The sequence below is a fragment of the Balaenoptera acutorostrata genome, chromosome 2, assembly GCF_949987535.1.
Source record: "Balaenoptera acutorostrata chromosome 2, mBalAcu1.1, whole genome shotgun sequence".
Classification (NCBI taxonomy): Eukaryota; Metazoa; Chordata; class Mammalia; order Artiodactyla; family Balaenopteridae; genus Balaenoptera; species Balaenoptera acutorostrata.
In genome coordinates this window covers 172257840-172281754 of record NC_080065.1, presented here as the reverse complement: position 1 = coordinate 172281754, position 23915 = coordinate 172257840, and the positions used below count along the sequence as shown (strand labels likewise).

Sequence of the window (23915 nt, the reverse complement as noted above, 5' to 3'; positions counted from 1 at the left end):
CACCCTCTAGGCAGGGAAGCGCGGACCACTCCCCCTGCCTGAGCGGCTGGGTATGCGGCTGGGCCAGGACCTCCTGAGTGACCTGCCGAAATGACTCCATCCCGGCCAGGGTTCCCCTCCCCATCTTTGCGGGGTCCCCAAACCCCAGCACACTACCCTTGCAGTGAGTCCACAGAGTCTGCCTGGCCTGAGGAGCCTGTCCCAAACCTTTCACGTTCTACGACCCAATGACGCCCCTGCCCAGGGGTCTCTTGGACCTCTGAACTCATCCTAACCTGGCTGGGGCAATGGGAGCCCCCTGGTTGGAGGTATGATGTCCTGCCTGATTCCAGTTGAAACTGAAGTCCCCTAACACGCTGGGGCTGGAGATAAAATTGGGGGACACCCAGTAATGCTCAGTGCTGGATCAGGCTCTTGAAGACCCAGTTAAAGCAGAGCCAGAGCGCCCTTAGCACCTCTCTCAGGCACGGAGGGCACAGAGACCCTCGCCCTGAGCCCCTGCAAGAATCATCCCCAGCAAACCCCAAGTCCAGAGTGCTCCCCTTCTGGTTGCCTCAAATTGCCTCAAGGATTCCATGTGACCCTAGCAGCCCCTCTGCTGGATGGGGTCTGGCACCCCCACCCCTCCAGAAACCTTGGCCAGTGTTCAGGGCCCACCTGATGCTCACAGCTGGTCCCAGCCCCTTTCCCACTTTGGCTCCCAGGGCCTTCCTTGGGCTGTGGGCCACACTCCTCCTGATGGGAAGCCAGTCAGGGTTGGGCTGCTGAGGATGACCAAGGGGCAAGGGCAGGAAAGGGTAGAGAGCTCCTCACCGAGCATCGGTGGGGAGGGGAAGTTGTCCAGAAGCCACGGCCTGGGTTCCCTGGCCTGAGGTCGTCACATGCAACTTGCCAAAGTTATAAAAATGCACCCACACCCCACAATCTGTAATTTCTGACTGGAAATAGTTTTTTCTAGTTTTTGGCTGTTGAGAAGGCAAGAAATCTCTGACTGTGGCTCTTAGCTTTCATGCTACCTATTCCACAGTTCCTGAGCTATAGTGAGCGAGCACCTTTTGAAAGGAAGGACAGTAACAGTATGAGAGCCAGGCTGCACGTCAGACCCTGGCTATGACCTGTGTGGTGCAGAATCCTGAGTGTGACCCGAGTCAGTGTTCGTAATGATTTGGATTGAACTTCCTCATATCTGACACTATGAGAGGAAGGCATGCTGTTATTTTGCATATTATTGAAAAGGGAAAAATGGCATTGATCTTAAAACTCCCTTCAGTGCCTGAGGTGTCAAAACGTGAAGCTGCGAGACCACAGAAACATGGGGGTGCTTGCAAAACTAGGAAATACGCAGAGCTCTCTGGGTTCCGAGCTTGGCCTGTCCAAGTGCTGAATGTGTTGCAGAGGGAGGTTAGAACCTTACACAGCCCATGAGGAGGGTGCCAGGACCTTCCTTGGGGACCACCCAGCCCCCAGCGACCCCTTCTGTGGCACAGGGATGGAGGCAAGGCTTCTTCAAATCACTGATGCTGCTTTATTTACCAAAGACGCTGGCCCAGAGCTGGTTCCGCCAGCCAGGCCTCAGACAGCCGTAGGGGGTGGGGTGGGGGTGTCCCAGCTCAGTCTTGGTGGGCAAGGCCAGGTCAGCCTCACCGTGGGGGCAGTGTTCCCTCCTGGGGCCCTCGCGGGGCTCCTGCCCAGCGGCAGCAGAGTGGGCAGTAGGTGCCAGCACCGCCATCTCAGGAAGGCACTTTCAGCTTTGGGGTCCCCAGGAAGAACTGCAGGACGCGGTCGACCAGGAGTGCCAAGCAGAAGTCCAGGAGTAGGACCTGGGCGATGACCAGCTTGAACTGTGGGACAGGGAGTGCTGGTGAGTCAGGTGCCTGCAGACAGGTCCAGGCCAAGTCCTGGGACCGCGTCTACAGGGCCCCTCACCTCCACAGGGATGTCCACGAGTCCAAACTGGCTGTTGAACTCAGGTGAGGAGCCAAGCAGCAGGCCCACGATGGCCAGGAGTGACACGGCCAGGCTCCACACCAGAGGCCTGTTCTCAGGCAGGCTCTCCATGAAGGGTGGGCCCTGTGGGGACAGGCAGATGGACAGCTGTGTGTCGTGGCAGCCCAGAGGGTGGGCAGGGTGTGCTCGGGCAGGGGCTGGGCCTCACCTTGTAGTTAATGGCGAAGGTGGCCATCTGCATGGCCATGGCCATGATGTACACTGTGCTGTTGACTAGGCTTGGCTCAAATTCTTTGTACAGGTCCACAAATTGCTCCTGCCTTCAGGGACACATGGGGGTCAGGGCCCCTTCATGATTCCTGCTGCCCCCCTGCGGAACCAGGACTCCGCCTGGTGGACTCTGCTGGCCTGGCCCCGGTCACCCCAGGCCAACGTCTGCATGTTTCTCCTGCCACCCCCCAAACCGCAGGGATGCCGCCTCCTCTGGGAGCAGCCTGTCCACCCCCAGGCCGGGAGTGCACTCACTTCTCAGGGCTCCGGGCCTGGGCCTCGCTGTACAGGTAGACGAGACTCATGAAGTGCACGCAGAACTGCAGCATGACAGTGAGGATGGTGTATAAGTTGAAGATGTTGGGCAGGGGCCGCTCTCGGGAGAGGGTCTTGAGGGGCTGCAGGGGCAGAATGGGGGTCAGGGCCCAGGCTTGCCCTGGGGTCACCCACCTACCCTGCTTCCTGGCAGGCCTTGTGCAGAGAGTGGTCACCAAATTCTGGGGGTTACAGGTCAGCACTAGTCCCCAGAGCCCTGTCTGCCCCCCATCCCCAGTCCAGATGCCACCCCCACCTCGCTCAATGCCCAGCCATAGGGGTCTTAAGATCCACCCCGCCCCGGCTCTAGAATAAACTTAAAGCCCTCCCTGTTGCTCATGGGGCATGTATGATCAACCCAGACCACCTCCCACCCCCTCTGGCCAGCAGGGCCTCCTTGCATCAGCCCATGACCATCTGCGGCCTTTGTGCCTAGTTCCTCGCTGGTTCTCTTGTTCTTTATGCGTTAGCCTGAATGTCAGCATTACACAGACCTCCCTGACCGACCCTGAGGCCATTCTCCACAGCCTGTGTGACCTACTTGGTGTTTTTCTCAGCACTGCATACTGAGTGGTCTTGATGATCGTTTTCCCATCTGTCTCAATTGTGTGGCCCACCTGAGACCCCAGCCTGTGGACAGTGCTGGGCCTGAGCGGCGGCACTCTGAAGAGCCTCAGTGGGCACCCGCCCTGCCCCCTGATCCCCATCTGTAACTTGGGGATGAGGGTTCCCATCCCAAGGGCTGCTGTGAGGATAAAACAGACATGTGGTGGCGCTTTTAAGAGCCTGCCCTGGCTGGCCCAAGCGTCACCAGTCATCAATCCGAGAAGCCTCCCGGCACCTCTGGGGCAAGAACCATGGCTTAGAGAAGCAGAGGGCACCCTTGGGCTGGGGCGGGAGCCCCTGCTTTGCTCAGGGTCCTGGCCCACCTTGGAGCGGGAGATGAAGAGGAAACAGCCAGCCAGGAGCAGCCCCTGCAGCGTGGCCTGGAAGTCACTGAACTTGACACCCTCCAAGTATAGGACACTCTGGCTGTAGGCCAGGATGAGGGCATTGAGCGCCAAGATCTTGAACATCTGCAGCGTGGTCACCAGCGTGCAACGGCCCTGCTTGATCACGTGGCAAACTGCGGGGGAAGGCAGGTGTGGGCGTGGGTGCCAGACAGGATGGGCCTAGGGATGGGGTAGGGGAGGATCGCGGCAGCAGGACTCACTGCACTGGATGGAGGAGAGTTTGGAGGTGAAGGGCGCAGCGATGCTGGCGTCCCCCAGCTTCACGATGGGCATGCTCTCGTCCTCGAGGTCCCGAAGCACCTGACTCAGGCGGTCCTATGAGGCAGGTAGCAAGGGGTGAGACCTGACCACAAGGGGGTGCTGGTGCCCCCCCTTCTGAGACTCACCCGCTGGGAGGCCAGCTGCTCCTCAGAGGGTGGGAGTCCCGACCTCTGCTTGGCTGCCCTGGAGGTGGCCCTAACTCCACTGTTGCTCAGGACGGGGCTGTCCCGGGGCCGTCGCCGCCGCTCGATGACCCGCTCAGGGGCATTGGCCAGGAGGGCCACACCTGGTGGGAGTGTGTGTCAGAAGCCAGAGGGAGCCTGCCACCCCGGCACAGAGCACGGAGTGTCTGCTCAGCGCAGCTAATCCCGGGGCCAAACCTCCCCATTTTACCTGATCACTCACCCCAAGGAGCGCCTCAGAGAGCATCTATCTTACTTTCTACAAACTACTTAAGGACAACAAAAAAACAATACCCAAATAAAGTATACAATGCTATGTAGGTCAAAACTAACTGATTTCCAAAGAAGTTTATTGCCAAGAATCATAATGACATAAATGATGTGTCATAAATATCGTAGTTGATAAACCAAATGAATATCTGAAAAGCACTGAAAGAAACTAGGTTAAATTGGTCTTCAAACATCAACTTGACGTCTATGTTCTGTTGACACAGATCCGAGGCTATAAACTCTCCCTGGCCTCTGGCCTTGGCCCTTGCAGCCCATACAGTGCCCGGGGGGCCTGAGAAGACCAAGTCGTGTCTGCCCCATGGAGCCGCCCTAGACCCTCACCAGAGCCTCGTGGTGATGCCCGCCACACTTTTCCTCACACTTGTACCTCTTCCCGGCCTTGGAGCCCTTCAGATCCCCAATGCCACCAGTCCCTGCCCCGCCCCTTCACTACTGCTTCCTCACAGAACTTGCTCAGTGGCGCGTCCCTGATGGTAAGCCGGTGTTGGCAGAACAGCCCCCAAACCCAGGGGCTCACCCACATCAGCGTGCTTCAGGGCACCCACGTCGTTGGTGCCATCCCCACACATGAGGGTCACGCAGCCCAGCTCCTTCAGGCTGGTGATGACAAACTCCTGTTTGGGGAAAGACGGGCTGAGTGAGGGTTGCATGCCATCCCCAGGGCCCCGCCTGCCCTCCGCCACCCCGTACCCACCTTCTGTTTGGGGGCCACTCGGGCGAACACTTGCACGTGTGGGATGAGGCGAAGCAGCAGCTGGGGGTCCTCGGCCTGCAGGTGGGCCAGGCCATCGCCCGTGAGGCACAGTGCGTGATCCAGGGCCAGTGCCTTCGGGGAGCCCTGGGCCAGGGGCAGCGTGATGCTGCCGTCGATGGAATGCCACTCACACGGCCGACCTGCAGGGCCAGTGCCCAGGGTCAGGGATGGGGCTCAGCTGCTCAGGTGGACCCTCTCACTTGGACCCCACGTGTGCAGTCCTAGTCTCTCCTCTCTGGAGCACCTTCTTGGCCCCCACCCCAGGTCCATACCAACCTGTACCCCAGACCCTCGGCACCCCACAGAGACCATGCACAGAAACCTCCGATACAAAGGATCTGAAAATCCAGGGCCTAAGCCACTGGCCTGAGATCATGTGATGGGCCAGATTCAAACCCAGGCAGCCTGACCTCAGACGCACCACCCCCTCCCCCCAACCCCTCACCTAATGAACCCCCAACTCTGGGGGCCTGCCTGAAACTCTGCTCTCCTAGGGCCAGGGCACCCTGAATCACTTCCTCAGGCCAGACACTGCTTGCTACCCACTTCCCCTTTCTAGCTGGTTGGTCTAGGTGCGGATGCTGAGCACCGAGGACAGCTGAGGGCAGCCCACCAGCCTTCTCAGCACTGGACAGCTGGCCCTGAGCTGTCAGAGCCTGAAAGGAAAATAATCTCCACCTGGCTCTTGTTGCGGCTGTTCTGTTAGAGCAGCTTCACTCGCTCACCAACAGTCTTGGCAGCCACCTCTGGGCCACCTGCCTACGATCCCCAGGCTCTGGAAGAGTCAGTGCCTGGGACTGGGACAGAGACCAGGGATCAACAGCGCAGACGGAGAGAAGGGCTGGGAGGTTCTGGAAGCCCTCTCGGCCGGGCCATTCCGGCACCCTCCTCTGGCCTGCAGCCCGGTGACATCACTGGTGCATGTTGCTCCCAAGCCAGGCCCTGCACCGGGTGCTGTCCTGGGGCCTCTGACAGACTCCACCCCACCAGCCAGAGGTGCTGGGGCTGGATTCGTCCCTCGATTTTTCTGATTCTGAGGCACCACTTGCAACCAGTTTGGTTACTCAGGTGAGGCCAGAGACCATGAGTTCTGGAATCAGGACATCTGAGTTCAAATCCTTAGTCACCGTGTTTCCCAACGATCCAGGTGGATGGATTCACTTCTCTGTCTCCTTGTCTATAGAGCAGGGGCCCCAACAGCTGACCTGGTTGGCTTCCTCCTATGTGGGGTGGGAATGGCGAGCCCTCCCGTGTGGGGAGAAGAGTCTGACGAATGCAAACCAAGCCCTCTGCCCCGGGTTCTGGCCACACCAAACACGAGCCCCAGCAGTCCCGGTGCTCAAGAGGGGAGCACTCGCCATGCACAGGCAGCCAGCCAGGCCCAAGGCGGGTGGGAGGCTATGAAACGTGGGCTGGTGTGACCACAACCAACCGCCTTAACATTGTAAGGTGCCACTGGCCCCAGAGCCGGTGACCGCCTGCATGCTGCCGCGCAGGTGGGGTGTGGAGCTCCCCGGCCAGACAGCCCAAGCGTGCGCACGGGGCAGGGCTGTGATCCGCAGGCCTTGTGTCACGGGTACTGGATGATGCTGGGCGTGCTCACTCAGGCCTGGCACAGAGGTGAGCCACCAGGCGGGAGCTGTTCTTGGACTCAAGGTCCCCCCAGCCCACGACCACGTGGGGCCTCACCTCTCTCCGTGGGAGGCTGCAGGATCAGCGTGTGAGCCTTTTCAATGAAGTGCAGCTCCTGAGCCACATGGCAGGCAGTGAGCGGGTTGTCACCGGTGATCATGACCACCTGGGGAGAGGGCGGAGGCAGTGCAGCAGGGCTCAGTGGGTCAGAACTCCAGCCCGGAGACCTGGGGGCCAAGTCCCTTCTGAGGACAGCCACAGAGGAAGCGCTTGGCCCCCTAATGGGGACTGGGCTTCCAGGAGCCTCAACCTGCCTCACCTGGTAGAGTTTTCTGCGAATGATATGTGTTTGTGCATCTTTCTGAGAACACCCACAGCCTTTATTTGCAACACAAACTAAGAGCCAGCTCTTGGTGTGGACCCTCTTGGCTTGGTTGATGCTCCAGGCAGGAGATTGGGGGTGGTATGACACAAGCTCTAGCCTTCTGGCTTAGAGACTGGTGATGGCAAGATGGGCCTTGACTGCTGAGGCCGGGTGAGGACTAATCATGTCACTACCCTCTGACACTGCCAGGCTCGCTTCCCACACCCTAAACTGAGTCCTGAACTAGAATACACAAACCACCAAAACTGACAGAGAAAAGCCACTGGGACACACACAGCCTGTCTGGGTGTTGTCTCCACATCCTCCAACCCAGCCTCAGCTTTCTCCTAAGATGGGGCGGAGTGGGGGGAATAGCCCTCATCTCCCAGTGATGCTGGGGGCCTGAGAAAGTGATGTGAGAAGGGTGGGCACAGATTGAGTCCCAGAGCATCCTCAGGCATGAGGGATAGCATGAGCGTCCAAGCCATGGTGGAGCTCAACCAAAAGCCATGGAACCTTTGCTTCCAAGACCCAGATACCCACCGCTGAGTGCCCCACTGAGGATGGAACTGTCCTGTACTGTCACATCCCCCTGTCTGTAAGGAGTAGCCAAGACTGCCCACCCATGGGGCCTGGTGGGGAGGGGTCCAGTGGCTGTACCCGATGGGAGGCGTTCTGGATCTCGCGGATCACGGCCTTGGAGTCAGCCTTGAGTGGGCAGGAGACCACAATGAAGCCGACGAACTTGAGGTTGCACTCCAGGGCCTCCCGCTTGAGCTCCCGGGCCTGTGGATGGAGACAGCAGTGCCCTCATGACCTGTCTCTCCCCCTCCCCCATTTCCCAAGCTCTGACAACACGCTGGGGTCGGGGCGGGGGGGAGGTCAGAGAAGGCCCCATCCTTGCAGGAGGGACACTGGAGGGTCAGAAGGTGAGAGGTGTGGGGAGAGTGAGAGGCGCCCTGGTGGCAGAGGGGCTTAGCAGTGGCTGGGTGGCCCTGGCCCCCCAACGGTGCCTCTACCCGCTACCATGGACAACAGCATGACACAAAGCCCCTGTATTTCATTTTCTAGAACAGGAAAGTTGGGACTCTCCTTCGATAACCACTGAGCAAGAGCTCACGTTCCCTATCTCATACCAGAATCTAAAAAATCTCTGCCCTCATGGAACCTGCCTTCTACTGGAGGAGACATGTAATAAAGAAGGTCACAGAAATCAGAGCACTGATTACCACGAGAGATGAAGCCAGGGGAATGGGGCAGAGAGGGTCGTGGGGTGGCACAGACCCTGGGGGCTCTGAAGGGTCTGTGACTAGGCTCAGGAACGGGTCTTGAACGAGGCTCTGAACAGAGGTGTGACCTGGTGTGCCTTCTGGAAGGGTCTCATGGCCACTGGGTGCAAGCAGACAAAAGTCACTTGGATGAGGGCCAAGGTGGAAGCAGGTAAAGGAGCAGCGTTGGTACTGGAGGTGGGAGGAGAGCCTACAGCCAATGGGACGTGGGGTGTGACTGAGGGCTGGGGATACCCCAAGATCATGCAGTGACCAGGTGGTTGGGCAAGGCAGGGGTGGAGCTGGGCTGGAGATAGGGAATCTAAGGTGCCCCAGGGCGTTCCCCAAGGGGGTGTGAGAGAACCCGTGGATGTGAGGATAGGAGGTGAGACCTGGGTGTGCTCTCTAGGGAGCAGCCCTGGGTTCTGGGGTGGGATGGGGTCCGTGGGGAATGGGGCATGCAGGGGACGAGAAGAAACTGAGGACTGAGTGCCACCTGGGGCCTCCAAAGGTAGAGGCCAGGGAGGAGGAAGATGAAATCGTGCCCGTTCATGGTGGTGCCACAGGGGACAGAAGGTGATGCAGACAAGGGGCCAGTAGGAGGGGGGCTTGGGCCCTTACCTGCTGGTGAGTGAGGTGCCCCAGCTCCTTATACCCCAGCGCCAGGACACGGGCTCCTTCCCGGGAAATCTCCGTGTGGATGTGGTGGTAGTCAGGTGGGCACTGGGCAAACTGCAGGGAACGCAGGGGGGATGTCACCAACCGCCCCGCACCCCCCTCCCCACCCTGGGCTGGGGCTGGCTCACCATGGAGTGCAGGGTTTCAGGGGCCCCCTTCACGGCCGCGATGTAGCAGAGATCGGTGGAGCCAAGCTTCTCGTAGGAGGCGAGCACGGACATTCGCTTTAGGGCACTGGCAAAATGAAAGCGCTGGTGAATTTTCAGCCCCTGAGTTTTAATACTTCGGGGGAATACTTTCTCATCTGGAAACAAATAAGTACGAGTCCTGAGGGCCTTCGCTCCAAAGAAGCAGCCAAGCCCCCACCTGCCCCCTCCGTGCCCTTCCTCCCTCCATCCCCTTCCTCCCCCCACCTCCAGACCCGGGGCCTGCAGGAACTCCTGGCTCTGGGAGGGGTCCGAGCTGGGAGATCTGGGTATGGAGGACCCTGCCCCAGGTCAGAGGTGAGCCTGTGCCCACCCACCTGCCTGAGTTGAACACACAGGTGCCTGAGAGGTACACCCCGCCTGCCCGGGGACGTAAGAGCTGGCGGTGTGGCCGAGGCTCCAGCCCCTCACCTTTGGTCAGCGTCCAGTCGACGGCCGTCAGCATGGCTTTCTCAAGCGGGTCACCCACAAGGGTGCCGTCATCCAGCTGCATGAGGGAATGGCATGAGGCCAGAGCCCGGTGTGTTTCTATGGGGATGTTGGACACAGGGGTCACCTCCTTCCCATCTCTGCAAGGAGGAAGAATAGCTGGTTACAGGGTGGAGGTGACTGGGTAGAGGGACCCCTGGGAATTGCCAGTCACAGTGGGGGCTGCAGGGTGTTGTCTTGGTCCCTGCGACACCTGCACGTGTCTCATGAATGCCCCCAGAGGTCACGTGGCTGCTTGGAGCCCAAGCTGAGCCCCCTGCCACTGTCACTCACACTGAAGAATGCTTGGGGGCTCCCTAGAATGGACCTCTGTGGTAGGGCCTGTGATAGGCCCTCACTTCGAAGGCTTGGGCTGGGCAGCTGTCTGTCCCTTGAGCTCCCAGAACGCTCCCGGCTGGGCGCCTTGCGATCCAGACTCCCCACGCTCACCGGAGCCCGGCCACACCGCGCACCACCAGGCTGTCGCTGGTCAAGGTCCCTGTCTTGTCAAAGCAGCACACCTCCACCTTGCCGGCGAAGGGGATCCGGAAGGGCTCCGTGCAGTACATGTCTGGGTGGTGGGAGCCAGTGTCAGGGGTGCTGCTGGGCCCCAGCCCACTCGGCACCCTGTCCCTGCCCCAGAGACTCACAGAGCTTGGCCAGAGCAATGAGGGAAGTGTTGACGGCCAGAGACAGCTCAATGGGCAGCTCGGGGGGCACGACAGAAGTGAGGATCAGCGTGCATTCCAGAAACAGCTTGTAGCGGTTCCGGCTGGGGTCCTTGGTACCTGCGAAGACAGGGCCTGCCAGCCTGGGGGCCATGGACACGGGGTCCAGCAGATGGTGGGGAGGCGGGGGGGGAGTGGTCACGGTGCTTACCTTCGATCCATACGTAGGCGGCTGCCGCAATGGCAAAGACCAGGAGGAAGAGGATGAAGATGAAGGTCTCCAGGTTGTTCGCTGTCACCCTCTTGACTCCAAAGAGGATCGTGCGCAGCAGCTTGCCCTAGAGGGACGGAGGGACAGAGATCTTTCCTGGGAGGGTGGCGGCCTTTCCTGCCTAAAAGCACCAGGGCCAGGTTCTCTCTGCTGCTGGGGAGTGCCTGCCTGGGCTGACTGAGCGCCACAGCTGACAACACAGCTGTTCCAGGAATTGCACAGCTACGTGGGCGGCTGCAACTCAGCCAACAGCTACAGAGTTACGGAGACCAGTGACTGAAGACTAGGGGTCAGGGAAGGAAGTGGTTGAGATTGGGGCGGAGGGATGAATTTTCTGGAAGGAGATCTGACCATCGTCTCTACCAAGGAATCCTCATGCCACTTTAGTGAAGAGTTTACGGCCCAGACTGTGATTCCCCAAGTGTGCGGGACCAAACTCAGTCTACTGCCTGTGAGGCAGAACCTCAGCCGGGGAAAGCAGGCCTAGTCTGGGGCTTGTCTCAGCACTCTGGCCCCCAGCCCAGTACCTGGTATCAGAGTGAGCCTATGGGGTGGATGTTCTGGGGTCTGAAAGAGTTGCCATCTCAGCTGTCCACCATACGCCCCAGGGACCACCCTCCTCAGAACTGGGCAAGGTGCCACACCTGGGATGTGTTGAATCCGGTCCTCAGGACGTAGGCCACACACCCACTGTCCACCGCTGGGGAGACAAAGAACCAGCGTCATTCATGTCTGCTCATCCCGACTCTCTCAGAGCCAAGCAGACTTTGAGGGTTTGGGGGTGGCAGGGCTAGGACACCCCCAGACACCCCTGAGGCACCTACGCTTCAGGCCTGTGGTGGCTTTCTGGGGAGGGATGTGCTGCACCACCTTGGTGCCCCCGAAGATGACGTGGAGCCGGGAGTCGGCCTGGAGGTCCAGTACCCGCTTGGGGCTGAGGTCTTCGATGGGTTCCTGGGGACGACAGTAAAGTCAATGGCTCGTCCCACCTTGGCCTCCTTCTCCATCCCCAGGCTGGAGAGCCGGACCCTGGGGCTGGGAGGAGCCTGCCTGACCCTCACAGGGCTCCCCAGCCAAGCCGGTGCACCTCACAGGGGCGGGGGCTCCACGCTGTCTTCCTTCCACCTTCATGTGCAGCATAGACTCCCTGTGACCCCGTAGCCGGCCTCACCCCGGACTCACAGCTTCCCGGCTTCTCTCAGCCCACCTCAGCCTGAGATCCCAGGGGGCCTGACACCCCACCGATGCTCCTGGCCTCTCATCTCCTTCCCTCTCCTCATCACCACCTGGCTCCCCTTAGTCCAGGGCACTGACCTGCCAGGAAACCCAGGATCTCCATCCAGGTGCTATGCCTCCTCCAGTCTCCTGGCCCAGCCACCAGCCCTTCCCTGGCCCGCTTCCTCCTCAATGGGTGGGACAGTGACGCGCCTGAGTAGACTGAGGACCCCCGTCCCTCCACTCCTGACCCAGCACCTTCATCTGGGGCACCGACTCCCCAGTGAGCATGGCCTCGTCCACGATGCAGCGGCCCCGCAACAGCAGCACGTCGCATGGCACCAGGTTCTCCTGTGGGGAGCGGCCTGCAGGGCAGGGGCGGGAGGGTTGGACAGAGCCTGAGGCCTGGGCTCCCACCGGGAAGGAGCAGAACTGGGCCTCACCGATTGAGACGATGTCCCCGGGAACAATCTCATTGCTGGCAACGGGCCTCCACTTTCGGCTCCGGTAGACCTGGGAGGGGGTGGGGTTCAGTCAGCTCTGGGGATGCGCCCACGCCTCGCCCACCTCAAGACCACAGGGACCCTCCTACCCACCCATCACGCTACTGGCCATACCTGGATCATGTGGGGCTTGTTGCCCATCTTCCGGATCTCTGACATGTTCCGCATCTGCTGCTGCACCAGGGAGGCCTCGAAGGCCACCAGCATGGAGAGTGTGAAGACACTGTAGTACCAGTACTCGTCCAGACACCAGAGTCCCACGCAGAACACCTATGGAACACGGGCCTGTCTGTTCCTGGGAACGCAGGGAGAATGCCGCCGGAGGACTGGATGGCACACGAGGGCCTTTCCGCCCACAGGCTCTGACCACGAGGACAGGGAGAGGTTTTCATGTTTGGAGGTGGACCGTGAAAGCCCCAAGGAACAGGGTGGGGAGAAGGACCAGAGCTGCTGCTTTACCTGGAACACAAAGAAGGGCGCCGTGGCTCTCTCCTTGAACAGCTCTGAGAAGTCAGGCACCACCATCTCGGCCCTGAAACAGACCAGATGCCACGTCCTGTTCCCGGTGGGAAGTCCCAGGGGCCCCACCCCTGACACCTCCACTTCCGGGCACGGAAGGCCTCCCTGGGCAACTAGGGGCCCTGGTGAGCTTCCAGACATTGGGATGCTCAACTACGGCTCTCCTCGACCATGTGGCACTGAAGCAGGTGCGCGGACTGCCCCCAGCCCTCTGCTCTGCAGGACCCAGGTGAAGCTTCTGAATCAGCACTGGGCTCCTCAGGCAGCTGCCCCCCTGAGCGGGCCTGGTGCAAGACGAGAACCTATCATCTGGGTGGGTGACAAGACAAGGGGAGAGGAATGGCTGACCGTGGGACGGGAGCCCTGAAGCTGCACAGAGGAGGCCCGGCAGCTAGGTGCTGTGGAGTCCCCTGGGGCCTGAAATACAGTGCCTGAGCCCCACCCCACTATGGAGACGGGGAGCCTGAGCTGGGCTGTTCCAAAGACTCCCTAAATAAAAGCCCTGGAATTTGAGAAGCAGGGCCGAAAGGTGGGCTCTACAGCACTCTGTGTGGTGGCCCTGTCTGGCCATGGGACCAGCCAGGTCCACTACGGCCGTCCTTGTTTTGCCCTGCAGATCTGGAGTGATATCCAGGACATGGGATTTGAGAAAAAGAAACTGCACAGTGGCTGCATTGCAATAAAAACTGAGCCCCACCCTGGACTGTGTAGGGTACCTTTGCATAAGCGAGGACGGTGTGAAAGTGGACATCCCAGGCTGCCACCATGGCTGACCTGGGTTGGGGAGGGGAGGATCAGTAAATGTTTCCTATAAACCTTCCTACTAGATCGCTGGTTGCAGTAACGTATTTGTAATTTTTTGAAAAGCAACTAGGTCACGAAATAATTTCGTAGAGATTCTGAGCATTTTTGAGTCAAGGACAATTATCACCGTGGCCAGGATGGGGGCTCTGAAGCCCAGCTCTGACCCCTCCCAGCTCCTGTCAACACTGGTGGTTTTGGTGAAAGTTAAAGGAGAAAGTGCTGACAGAGCATCTGCATTCTACCTGGTACAAACAAGAGCTATCCTGCTCACCACCATCTTTTTTTATCACCACTCATAAAGTACTGAGATATGTATGAGAAGAATGACAAGAATTTACATTTACAGAAAATATTCAAAATAAAGAAGAGAACACAAGTTACCAACACAAGACAAGGATGAACAGCCCTGGGCCAGGCTCCAAGCTGTGGGCCCTCCAGGGGGTTCCTATCAGCAGGCAAGTTTGAGGGAGACTAGACTAGAACACGTTTCTCAGAGGGCGCCTGCCACGTCCACCTGGGATGTTTTGTTGAAAAGGTGGATTCCTCCAAACCACAGGGCATATACAAATGGGGAAGGAGCCATTAGCTGGGATAGGGACCTGGGCTGGTGACCACAGGCAGAGGCCCCGTCCTGTCTCAGCAGGGGCGACGCACGGGGACGCTGGGACTCACTTGTTGCTCCCAAACTTCTTCTCGGCTGCACGGATCTCCGAGTCCTCCTGGAACCCTCTGTTGCTCTGGTAGAATGAGAACGGGTTTCCCACAGGAAAGGCCACGGGGAGGAAACGCTTCTTCTCCAAAGCATCATAGGAATACTTGATCTTCTGGAATTCGAAGGACAGCACATCCTGGCCGTCTTCGCCCTGTGGGAGGTGTGTCTGTGGCAGAGGCCCCTGACCTGGGAATGTCAGGGCCTGGGGATCCCATCCAAGCCCATGCTGGAGCAGATGGTCCCTACCTCATCACGGTGCAGGGCTACGAGCTCAGTGGAGCCGTTGTTGGGAGTCGGCACCACCTTCACGAAGGTTGCTTTGCTGGGGTCGAACTCCTGTGAGAGGCAAAGTGCTGCCGCTGAGCCCTTCTCAAGCCCCAGCTCCACGGCTTCCACTGGGGAGGTCACGGGTGCCGCAGCTCTGTGGACATGCTCTGGAACATGCCACTGGGCTCTGGGTGCTGACTGGCCACTCCCCAGTCTGTCACTGGGACAAGGGACAGCACTGCACTGGGCCTCTGGTCCTGCCCATATCATAAAGCCAGGGTCATGAACAGCGCCCAGCGCACAGAGCTCTGCTGACGAAGGTGAACTCAGGCAGGAAGAATGCTGCCCGGCATGAGGTACACTCTCAGTGCACGCGAGCCAAGCCCTGTTACAGCCCACCTGGCCCACTGCTCCCCCTCTGCCCCCCGTGCCCATTACTATTCTCTCTGTGTCCTCGAGTGACAAGGGATGATGAGGCTCATCCTTGCCTCAGCTAAGGGCACATACTGTTTTCTCTGCCTGGAACGCATGGTCACACCGCTGGCTTCAGGCCTGCGCTCAGATGTCACCTTCTCAGGATGCTGCCCCTGGGTGCTCCATCTAAAGATCCCTCACAAAATCCTCATCCTGGTTTTCTCTCTTTACCATTGACTGCTGAGTTCCATCTCCCCCACTAACACCATGAAAACAATGTGTTTCGTCTGTTTTGTTCTTTGTTATTTCTCCAGCACCTAAGACACGGAGGCGCTGAATGGAACTGCGTTGGCACTCCCTGAATCCATCCCACCTCTGCTCCACCAGAACCCGTGTTGCCATGTGTTTTTTTGGGGGGGGGTGGGGGGTTGGGGGACATGGCGGTGACCCTAAGAAACAAGGCCCTGCCTCTCCAGAAGTTCACAGGCCCCAAAGCAGGCAAAAATAACAACAAGAGACAGAACTATGACTGCAGGAAACGCTATGGTAGAAAAGTGCAAAGCACGACATGCGGCCAGCCACACGCCAGGTGCTTCGCAGAGTTCCTCTGTTTCCTCTTACAATGGCACCCTGAGGTAGGTGTTACAGTTCTCACTTTACACAAGGGGAAGCTGAAACCCAGAGAGCAGAGGCACCCCTGTCTGAGATCTCTGATGCAAACCCAGATCTGTCTGTCCTAACCCCACAGCTGCTTAGTTCTTCTTTCTTCTCCATCCCTGGAGAGAAAGTTAATAGTCACACTTTTTAGCTGCAGGCCAATAGGCAGCTGGAAGTTTGGGGGTGTTACCCCCCAACTTCCCTCCATTCTTTTGTCTCTCACTGGGGTCCTTCATTGTACTGACTTGAAGCCACCAATCCCAGAAGTTTGAGAAGTTTGAGTCTCTCCCCTGGGATAAGACAGATTTCACTTTCTCAAAAGAGAAAGAGAATTCACTCCACATTTAGGGTCAAAGAGGGGTGAGGGAGGGTGGTGGTGGTGTGATTTCTCTTTCTCTTTCTGCAGCCCTGGGTGCTGTTCCCTTTTTCTCTTCTTTTAGCAAACCTGTGGTGGGTGGTGGGATCAGAGGGGAGGCTGACCTCAGTGCCCATGGCTCCAAAACCTGCTGGTGTCATCCGAGGCAGGCTCAGAGGGCAGTGGCACAGTCACTGATATCAACTGCTAACCCAGGGCAGCTCTCACTCATCCAGATCTCACGACTAAGGGTCACATGCACTACCTCGCTGTTGTATTCTGACGGCAGTCCTCATTACCATCACCCCTGCAGACAGACATAAAGAGACTCCAAGCAGTTAAGTCACTTGCTCACAAACACCCACTGCTCCTCTTAAACGCTGCAGTTAACTGCATTTCAAGCTCATTTTGGTCGTCATGGGGTGGCGGTGGGGGGCTCTGAGCCCTGGCCAGCAGGACTGATGCTCAGTTCTCAAACCAAGCTCCACAGACAGGGAAACCCATCCCACAGGTCTAACCTCACACTACGAACAACAAGGTAGGAGACAGACAACAAAGAAGGTAAGACTGTTTCCAGGAGAAACAACCGACTACTCGCTAGTATGGGAGCTAGTAAATGGTGACATATCCTGGGCCCTGCGCTAAGCTTTTTACAGGTACTACCTTATCGAATCTAAATGACCACACCAGAGAGGAATTCCAGAGAAGGGAAGTAACCTGCGCCAGGGTTACACAGCCAAGTCAGAAGCGGGGCCAGAATTTAGCTAGCGCAAAAGGGTGGAGGGCGCCTCTAGGGACCCGGCTCCAGCAGATGCGGAGGCCCCGGCTGGGTTGGGGACGGACACAATCTCAGTAGCTGGGATCCGCGGTGAGGCCGGCCCATGCCCAGGGTCGGTCTCGGGTGCGCACACTTACCGGGGTGCAGGTGAGCGCGCAGTGCGCGTGCACGGACCAATGTCCCGAGAGGACGGTGAGCGCGTGCGCGAGGCAGATGGTGGCGAGTACAAGCAGCGCGGCCTCGGGGATCTGCGTCCAGCTGCTGCCCCAGCCCCAGCAGCCGGCAGCCGCGGCACCCAGCCAGGCTGGGTAGAGCAGCCCCACGAACGGCAGCACCGTGAGGCGCCGCAACAGCGGCAGCCGCCGGTACGGCCACACGGCCGCGACCAGCTCGTCGCCGCTCTCTATGAGCGCCGGCCCGGCGGCAAGGAGAGTGCGCGGCAGCGGCCTGGGCTTGGGCTGCCCGGTGGGCTGGGCCCTGCAAGGCCGAGCCCCGCAAGGCACCGCATTGCCCACCGCCGCCGCCGCCGCCGCCGCCGCCATCTTTCCCAGCGCCGCTCTCGCTTCAGGGCAGAGGCTACGGCTCACTTCCGATGTTGTACTTCCGGTAAGCTCTGGGCGCCGCCATGGCAGCCAGGAGTGAGAAAAGCCAGAGCAATGTAGGGGTCTGGGTCCGGAAGTGGCTACTCAGGGCACCGCCATGATAGGCTGTGGCCGGAAGGAGAGGCAGGGCGCCGCCATGACAGAGAGGGCTTGAAAGGGCTAAGGCAGCCCGCCTGCTTTGCCACGCCGGACTGAGACCGGAAAAGGCGAGGCAAGGCGGGTTGGGCGCCACCATGACAACCTACATCGGAAGAGGCCAGTCCTCCTCGGAGACTGCACTGTCTGGGCCACGAGGGGCGGAGCCTGGACACTGCGGAGGTGGGGCCAAAGAAGCACCAGTGTTCAGGGGGCGGGGTTTATCATGAGGGCGGGCCTTGTGCCCGTGCGGGTTGGGTGGAGGTGGGGTGAGGTTTCCCTACCTCCGGGCCTGGGTAGGGCTCGGGGCTGGTGGGCTTCGAGAGTCTAGACAGGACACAGCCACACATGACAGGAGGCATCATGTAATAGATAATAATTACACACCCACAGAGTTACTACTTTAACATTAGAATATGAAAAATTGGTGTTCATTTACTTATTGTTTATTATTTACTTTCCTGTTACATAAATGCTATTGTTTCAACAAAAACCACAATAGGACTAATTAACAGTGGCAATTAGTATTTCAGTACTTAGTAGTACTACTAATAGAAAACACATCCAACAAGATGTTTGAGAAAAATGTGTATGATATATTTATAATGTTTCTGGCCTCTGATACAGCAATATTTGAACTACTTTTTAAACTCTTTACTGGACATTAAATTTGTAGGTTATATTGTTGCATATTCTTAAGATTCTTGAGGTATATACATGTAAGACTGCAAAAGGAGAACATAAATGCAATAGGACTTAGATAATATTCTATATTTAATAAAAATAACGTGACATTTCTTTCTGTCCCATTTTACACAGTAGGATATTTTTACTTTCAGTTTTCTTTTCCAAAAATACTTCTTTGAATGGACTGCAACCTCTAGAACATCTTTCTCTTTTATGTGGTGATAAAACTAACACAAAGATGACATCACTTTGAGTTGATTCCCTGCTCTTAGCGGGCCTACAATTACTCTGATTCTATTTTTTAAAAAAATACTTATTTATTTATTGGCCGCATCCTGCGGCTTGAGGGATCTTAGTTCCCGGACCAGGAATTGAACTCAGGCATAGAGTCCTAACCACTGGACTGCCAGGGAACTCCCTACTCTGATTATTGGTGTCATTCCAATGTGAAGACATCAAGCTAAATATCCTCCCACCTAAAGCCTTTCAGCATGGGTTTTACTAACTAGCAACAACAAGCTTTTTGACTTGTAGGAATTCGTATCTAGCTCTCCAAAACAGGTTTGTTTTGTAGACCAACTATTTGTCAATCAGGTCTTTGCATCTATAAACTTATATGCTGCTATCGGTGTCCAAGATGTTCATCATTTTTGAACATTCCCGAAGCACATTCCAGTATTAACTTATCATCGTACGTTAAAGCTCCCTTGCTCAGGGAGAATGGTTTTAAAGCATAAAGTTGTGAAATCACAGTTGGATTCCAAATAGTTACATGTTTAGGAAAGAAACAGAATGTCCCATTTAATTTGCCCCTTCCTGGTGACATTTTGAATTCCAAAGCAGTCTTATTTCAAAAAATGAGTCATTGTTTTGCTGTATGAGTTTTTGTCACAACTATCTCCATAGTGTTTTCTTTTTCAGAATATCATATAGTTGGAATCATGCAATATGTAGCCTTTTCAGGCTGGCTTCTTCACTTAGTGCTGCATTTAAGGTTCCTCAGTGTCTTTTCATGGCTTGATAGCTCATTTCTTCTTAGCACTGAATAATATTCCATTATCCAGAGGTACCACAGTTTATCCATTCCCCTATTCAAGGACATCTTGGTTGCTTCCAAGTTTTGCCACTTATGAATAAAGTTGCTGTACACGTCCATGTACAGGTTTTTAAAATGGCAACATGGTGACATACGTTTCTTTTTTTCTTCCTTTCTTTCAAGTGTTCCAGCTTTATTGAGACATAATAGACGTACAACATTGTGTAAGGTTAAGGTGTACAACATGATTTGATACACATATATATTGCAAAATGATTACCACAATAAGTTAGTTAACACCTCCATCACCTCACATAGTTACCTGTGTGTGTGTGTGTGTGTGTGTATGTGGTGAGAACATTTAAGATCTACTCTCTTAGCAACTTTCAAGTATACAGTACAGGATTGTTAACTATAGTCACCATGCTGTATGTTACATCCCCAGGACATATTCATCTTGTATCTGGAAGTTTGTACCCTTTGGCCAACATCTCTCCATTTCCCCCACCCCTCAGTCCTGGCAACCACCATTCTACTCTCTATGAGTTCCATGTTTTTAGGTTCCACATATAAATCATGTGATCATGCAGTATTTGTCTTTCTCTGTCTGACTCTTTGAGTTACTATAATACCCTCAAGGTCCATCCATGTTTTCTCAAATGGCAGGATTTCCTTCTTTTTTTATGGCTGAATAATGTGTATGTATATATCACATTTAACTGATATATGTATTTGTAATATATATGTTTTATAAATATATACAGATATATTTATAATATGTATATATCTCACATTTTCTTTATCCATATATTGGTCAATGAACACTTTGGTTGCTTCCATGTCTTGCCTATTGTGAATAATGCTGCAATGCACATGGGAGTGCAGATATCTCTTTGAGATACTGATTTCATTTCCTTAGAGATAGTGATTTCTTTTGCTTTGGATATATACCCAGAAGTATGATTGCTGGATCATATGGTAGCTCTATTTTTAATTCTTTGAGGAAACTCCATGCTGTGTTCCATAGTGGCTGCACCAGTTTACATTCCCACCAGTAGTGCACAGTTTTCTTCACATCCTCACCAGCCTTTGATATCTCTTGTCTTTGTGGTAATAGCCATTCTAGGGGTGAGGTGATAACTCATTATGGTTTTGATTTGCATTTCCCTGATAATTAGTAATGTTGAACACCTTTTCGTGTACCTGTTGGCCATTTATATGACTTTGCAAAAATGTCTATTCAGATCCTCAGCTCATTTTTCTTTTTAAGATGCTAGTTATTTTTTTTTAATTAATTAATTAATTAATTTTTGGCTGCATTGGATCTTCGTTGCTGCTCACGGGCTTTCTCTAGTTGCAGCAAGCGGAGGCGACTCTTCGTTGCGGTGCACAGACTTCTCATTGCGGTGGCTTCTCTTGTTGTGGAACACGGGCTCTAGGTGCACAGGCTTCAGTAGTTGTGGCATGTGGGCTCAGTAGTTGTGGCTCACAGGCTCAATAGTTGTGGCTCATGGGCTCTAGAGCACAGGCTCAGTAGTTGTGGCGCACGGGCTTAGTTGCTCCGCAGCATGTGGGATCTTCCCCGACCAGGGCTTGAACCCGTGTCCCCTGCATTGGCAGGCAGATTCTTAACCACTGCACCACCAGGGAAGTCCTCATTTTCTTTTCTGTTGTTTTTCTAATCTCTATTTCATTTATTTCTCCTCTGATCTTTGTTATTTCCTTCCTTCTGCTGACTTTGCACTTAGTTTGTTCTTCTTTTTCTAATTCCTTGAGGTGAAAAGTTAGGTCATTTATCTAAGATTTTTAAAAAATATGGCACTTATAGGTATATTAGTGCCTGACATTAAGCTTTTGATTGTCAGGGCATCCATTTCAAAAGACATCCATCTTGAATAAACATCTTGGCAGCTGTATGACACAACTACTAGCAAAATAGTCAGATAAAGGAATTAGGCCACCCCCTACCCATGAAGGTCCCTCTTTCAGAAAGCCCTGGGTAACCTGGATAACTGACCATTTGAGTGATCCTGCTCCTCCCTTCCTATGCCCTAATTCCTGCTCTTAAGCTTTATTTATTTATTGGCTGCACTGTGCGGCATGCGGGATTTTAGTTCACCCAACCAGGGATCGAATCTGTGCCCCTTGCTGTGGAAGTGCAGAGTCTTAACCACTGGACAGCCAGGAAAGTCCCTCTTTTTTTTTTTTTTTTTTAACATCTTTATTGGAGTATAATTGCTCTACAATGCTGTGTTAGTTTCTGCTGTATAACAAAGTGAATTAGCTATACATATACATATATCCCCATATCTCCTCCCTCTTATGTCTCCCTCCCACCCTCCCTATCCCACTCCTCTAGGTGGACACAAAGCACCGAGCTGATCTCCCTGTGCTATGTGGCTGCTTCCCACTAGCTATCTATTTTACGTTTGGTAGTGTATATATGTCCATGCCACTCTCTCACTTTGTCCCAGCTTACCATTCCCCCTCCCCATGTCCTCAAGTCCATTCTCTATGTCTGCATCTTTATTCCGGCCTGCCCCCAGGTTCTTCAGAACCATTTTTTTTTTTTTAGAAGGAATGTCCCTCTTAAGCTTTATGTTAACCAATAACGTGAGCCTACAAAACTCTAGATACACCAATCTTGGATCCTAATAAAGACAGAGTTCTAGGTCTATTCTCTCTCTCTCTCTTTCTTTCTTTCTACCTCTGAACTCACTGTATAGTCCCTGGGTATGCTGTGCTCCAGGACCTGTGAGTAATAAATCTTGTTCCTCAAATTCCCTGACGGTTTTTTCCTGCAATCATAATAAGAACCAAGGGCTGCTCCAGCCACAGCGTTGGCTGGAGAAATGTGTGTGTGGCTCCCTAAGAGTAATATGGGCCAGGGTGAGTGCCTCAGGTGTACCTAGCTGATAGCATCACTATCAATAGGCTGGGACCAACACAACACAATGTAAACTTCTTTCTTAGCACTGCTTTTGCAACATCCTATAAGTTTTGGTATGTTGTGTTTCCATTTTTGTTTGTTTCAAGATTTTTTAAAATTTCCTTTTTTATTTCTTCTTTGACCTATTGGTTATTCAGGAGTGTGTTGTCGAGTTTCCCATATTTGTGAATTTCCAGTTTTTCTCTTGCTATTGATTTCTACTTTCATATCATTGTAGTCAGAAAAGATACTTGGTGTGATTTCACTCTTTTAAAATTTGCTAAGGTTTGTTTTGTGGTGTAATGTATGATCTATCCTGGAGAATGTTTCATGAGGGTTTGAGAAGAATGTGTATTCTGCTGCTCTTGCATGGAAAGTACTGTATATGTCTTTTAGGTCTATTTGGCCTAAAATATATTTCAAGTCATGATTATGCAACCAATTTTGATGTGCAGGTTTTTTCCCCACCACCAAGTGTTTCTGACACCAGCTGTGTATACTACAATTCAACTCAGTTCTGACACTATCTACCTGGAGATAGCATCAGATCCCACAGGATAAGGGCTTGGTCTTATAAGGCTGCCCATCTCCCACTTCAAATGCCAATCAGAAGTCTAGTTTGTTACCTGTGCTTCTGATTGATCAGCTATAGATCAGAGGTTCCTATGATTCCCCTCTTCAGGTTCAGTTAATTTTCTAGGGTGACTCACAGAACTCAGAGAAACATTTAAATTAGTAGATTACCAGCTTATTATAAAAGGATATAACTAAAGAACAGCCAGATGGAAGAGATGCATAGATAAGTTATGGGGAAAGGGCTTGGAGCTTCCGTGCCCTCTCCCAGTTTGCCACTCTCTCAGCACTTCCAAATGTTCACCAACCTGGAAGCTCTCCAAACCCCTCCTTTTGGGTTTTGATGGAGGCTTCATTACATAGGAATGATTCATTAAATCATTGGCTGTTGGTGATCAATTCAACTTCCAGCTCCTCTCCCTTCCCTGGAGGTCAAGGAGGATGGGACTGAAAGTTCCAACCCTCCAATAACATGGTTGGTTCCCCTGGCAACCATCCCTCATCCTTAGGTGTGGTTGAGAAGTCACCTCATTAACAGACTCAGGTGTGGTTGAATGGGTTTTTCAATGAATATTAACACACCTTTATGGCTCTTACAACTTAGAAAATTCCAAGGATTTTAGGAGCTCTGTGCCAGAAATAAGACAAAGGCCAAATTTACATTTCTTATTATAAAACACAATATCACAAAGTCCAGTATTTCCTTATTGATTTTCTGTCTGGATGATCTGTCCATTGTGAAAGTGGGGGTATTGAAGTCCCCTAATGTTATTGAATTGTTGTCTATTTTTTCCTTCAGATCTGTTAGTATTTGTTTTAATATTTATTAAACATTTAGTATTTACTTAATATTTAATATTTAGGTGCTCCAATGTTGGGTGCATATATATTTACAGGTGTTATTTCCTCTTGATAAATTGACCCCTTTATCATTATATAATGGCCTTCTTTGTCTCTTGTTACATTATTTGACTTAAAGGCTATTTTGTCTGATATAAGTGTAGCTACCCCTACTCACTTTTGGTCTCCATTTGTATGGAATATGTTGTCTCATCCCTTCACTTTGGGCCTATGTGTGTTCTGAAAGCTAAAGTGAGTCTCTTGTAGGAAGCATATAGTTTGAATCTTTTTTTTTTTAATT

At 53.9% G+C, this 23915-nt stretch overlaps 1 protein-coding gene across 2 annotated transcripts; it reads right to left on the bottom strand.

Annotated features, from left to right (window-relative positions):
- Window positions 1-1511: 1511 nt before the first annotated feature.
- Window positions 1512-17390, bottom strand: ATP13A1 (ATPase 13A1). Of its 2 annotated transcripts, XM_007195398.2 has the most exons (26): window positions 16950-17390; window positions 14588-14677; window positions 14302-14492; window positions 12766-12838; window positions 12421-12576; window positions 12247-12316; window positions 12062-12168; window positions 11413-11542; window positions 11233-11288; window positions 10529-10655; window positions 10300-10437; window positions 10100-10220; window positions 9593-9750; window positions 9104-9279; window positions 8919-9029; window positions 7690-7815; window positions 6723-6831; window positions 4974-5173; window positions 4797-4893; window positions 3932-4092; window positions 3746-3860; window positions 3462-3658; window positions 2473-2615; window positions 2156-2267; window positions 1927-2070; window positions 1512-1841 (listed from the first exon to the last, which is right to left on the bottom strand). In XM_007195398.2, the coding sequence occupies exons 1-26, from the start codon at window positions 17352-17354 to the stop codon at window positions 1731-1733; spliced, it is 3624 nt and encodes a 1207-aa protein (XP_007195460.2). In that variant the 5' UTR covers window positions 17355-17390; the 3' UTR covers window positions 1512-1730. The 2 variants fall into 2 exon arrangements, with proteins under 2 accessions (XP_007195460.2, XP_057397160.1); XM_057541177.1 differs by lacking the exons at window positions 1927-2070; window positions 2156-2267.
- Between the last annotated feature and the right edge of the window lie 6525 nt (window positions 17391-23915).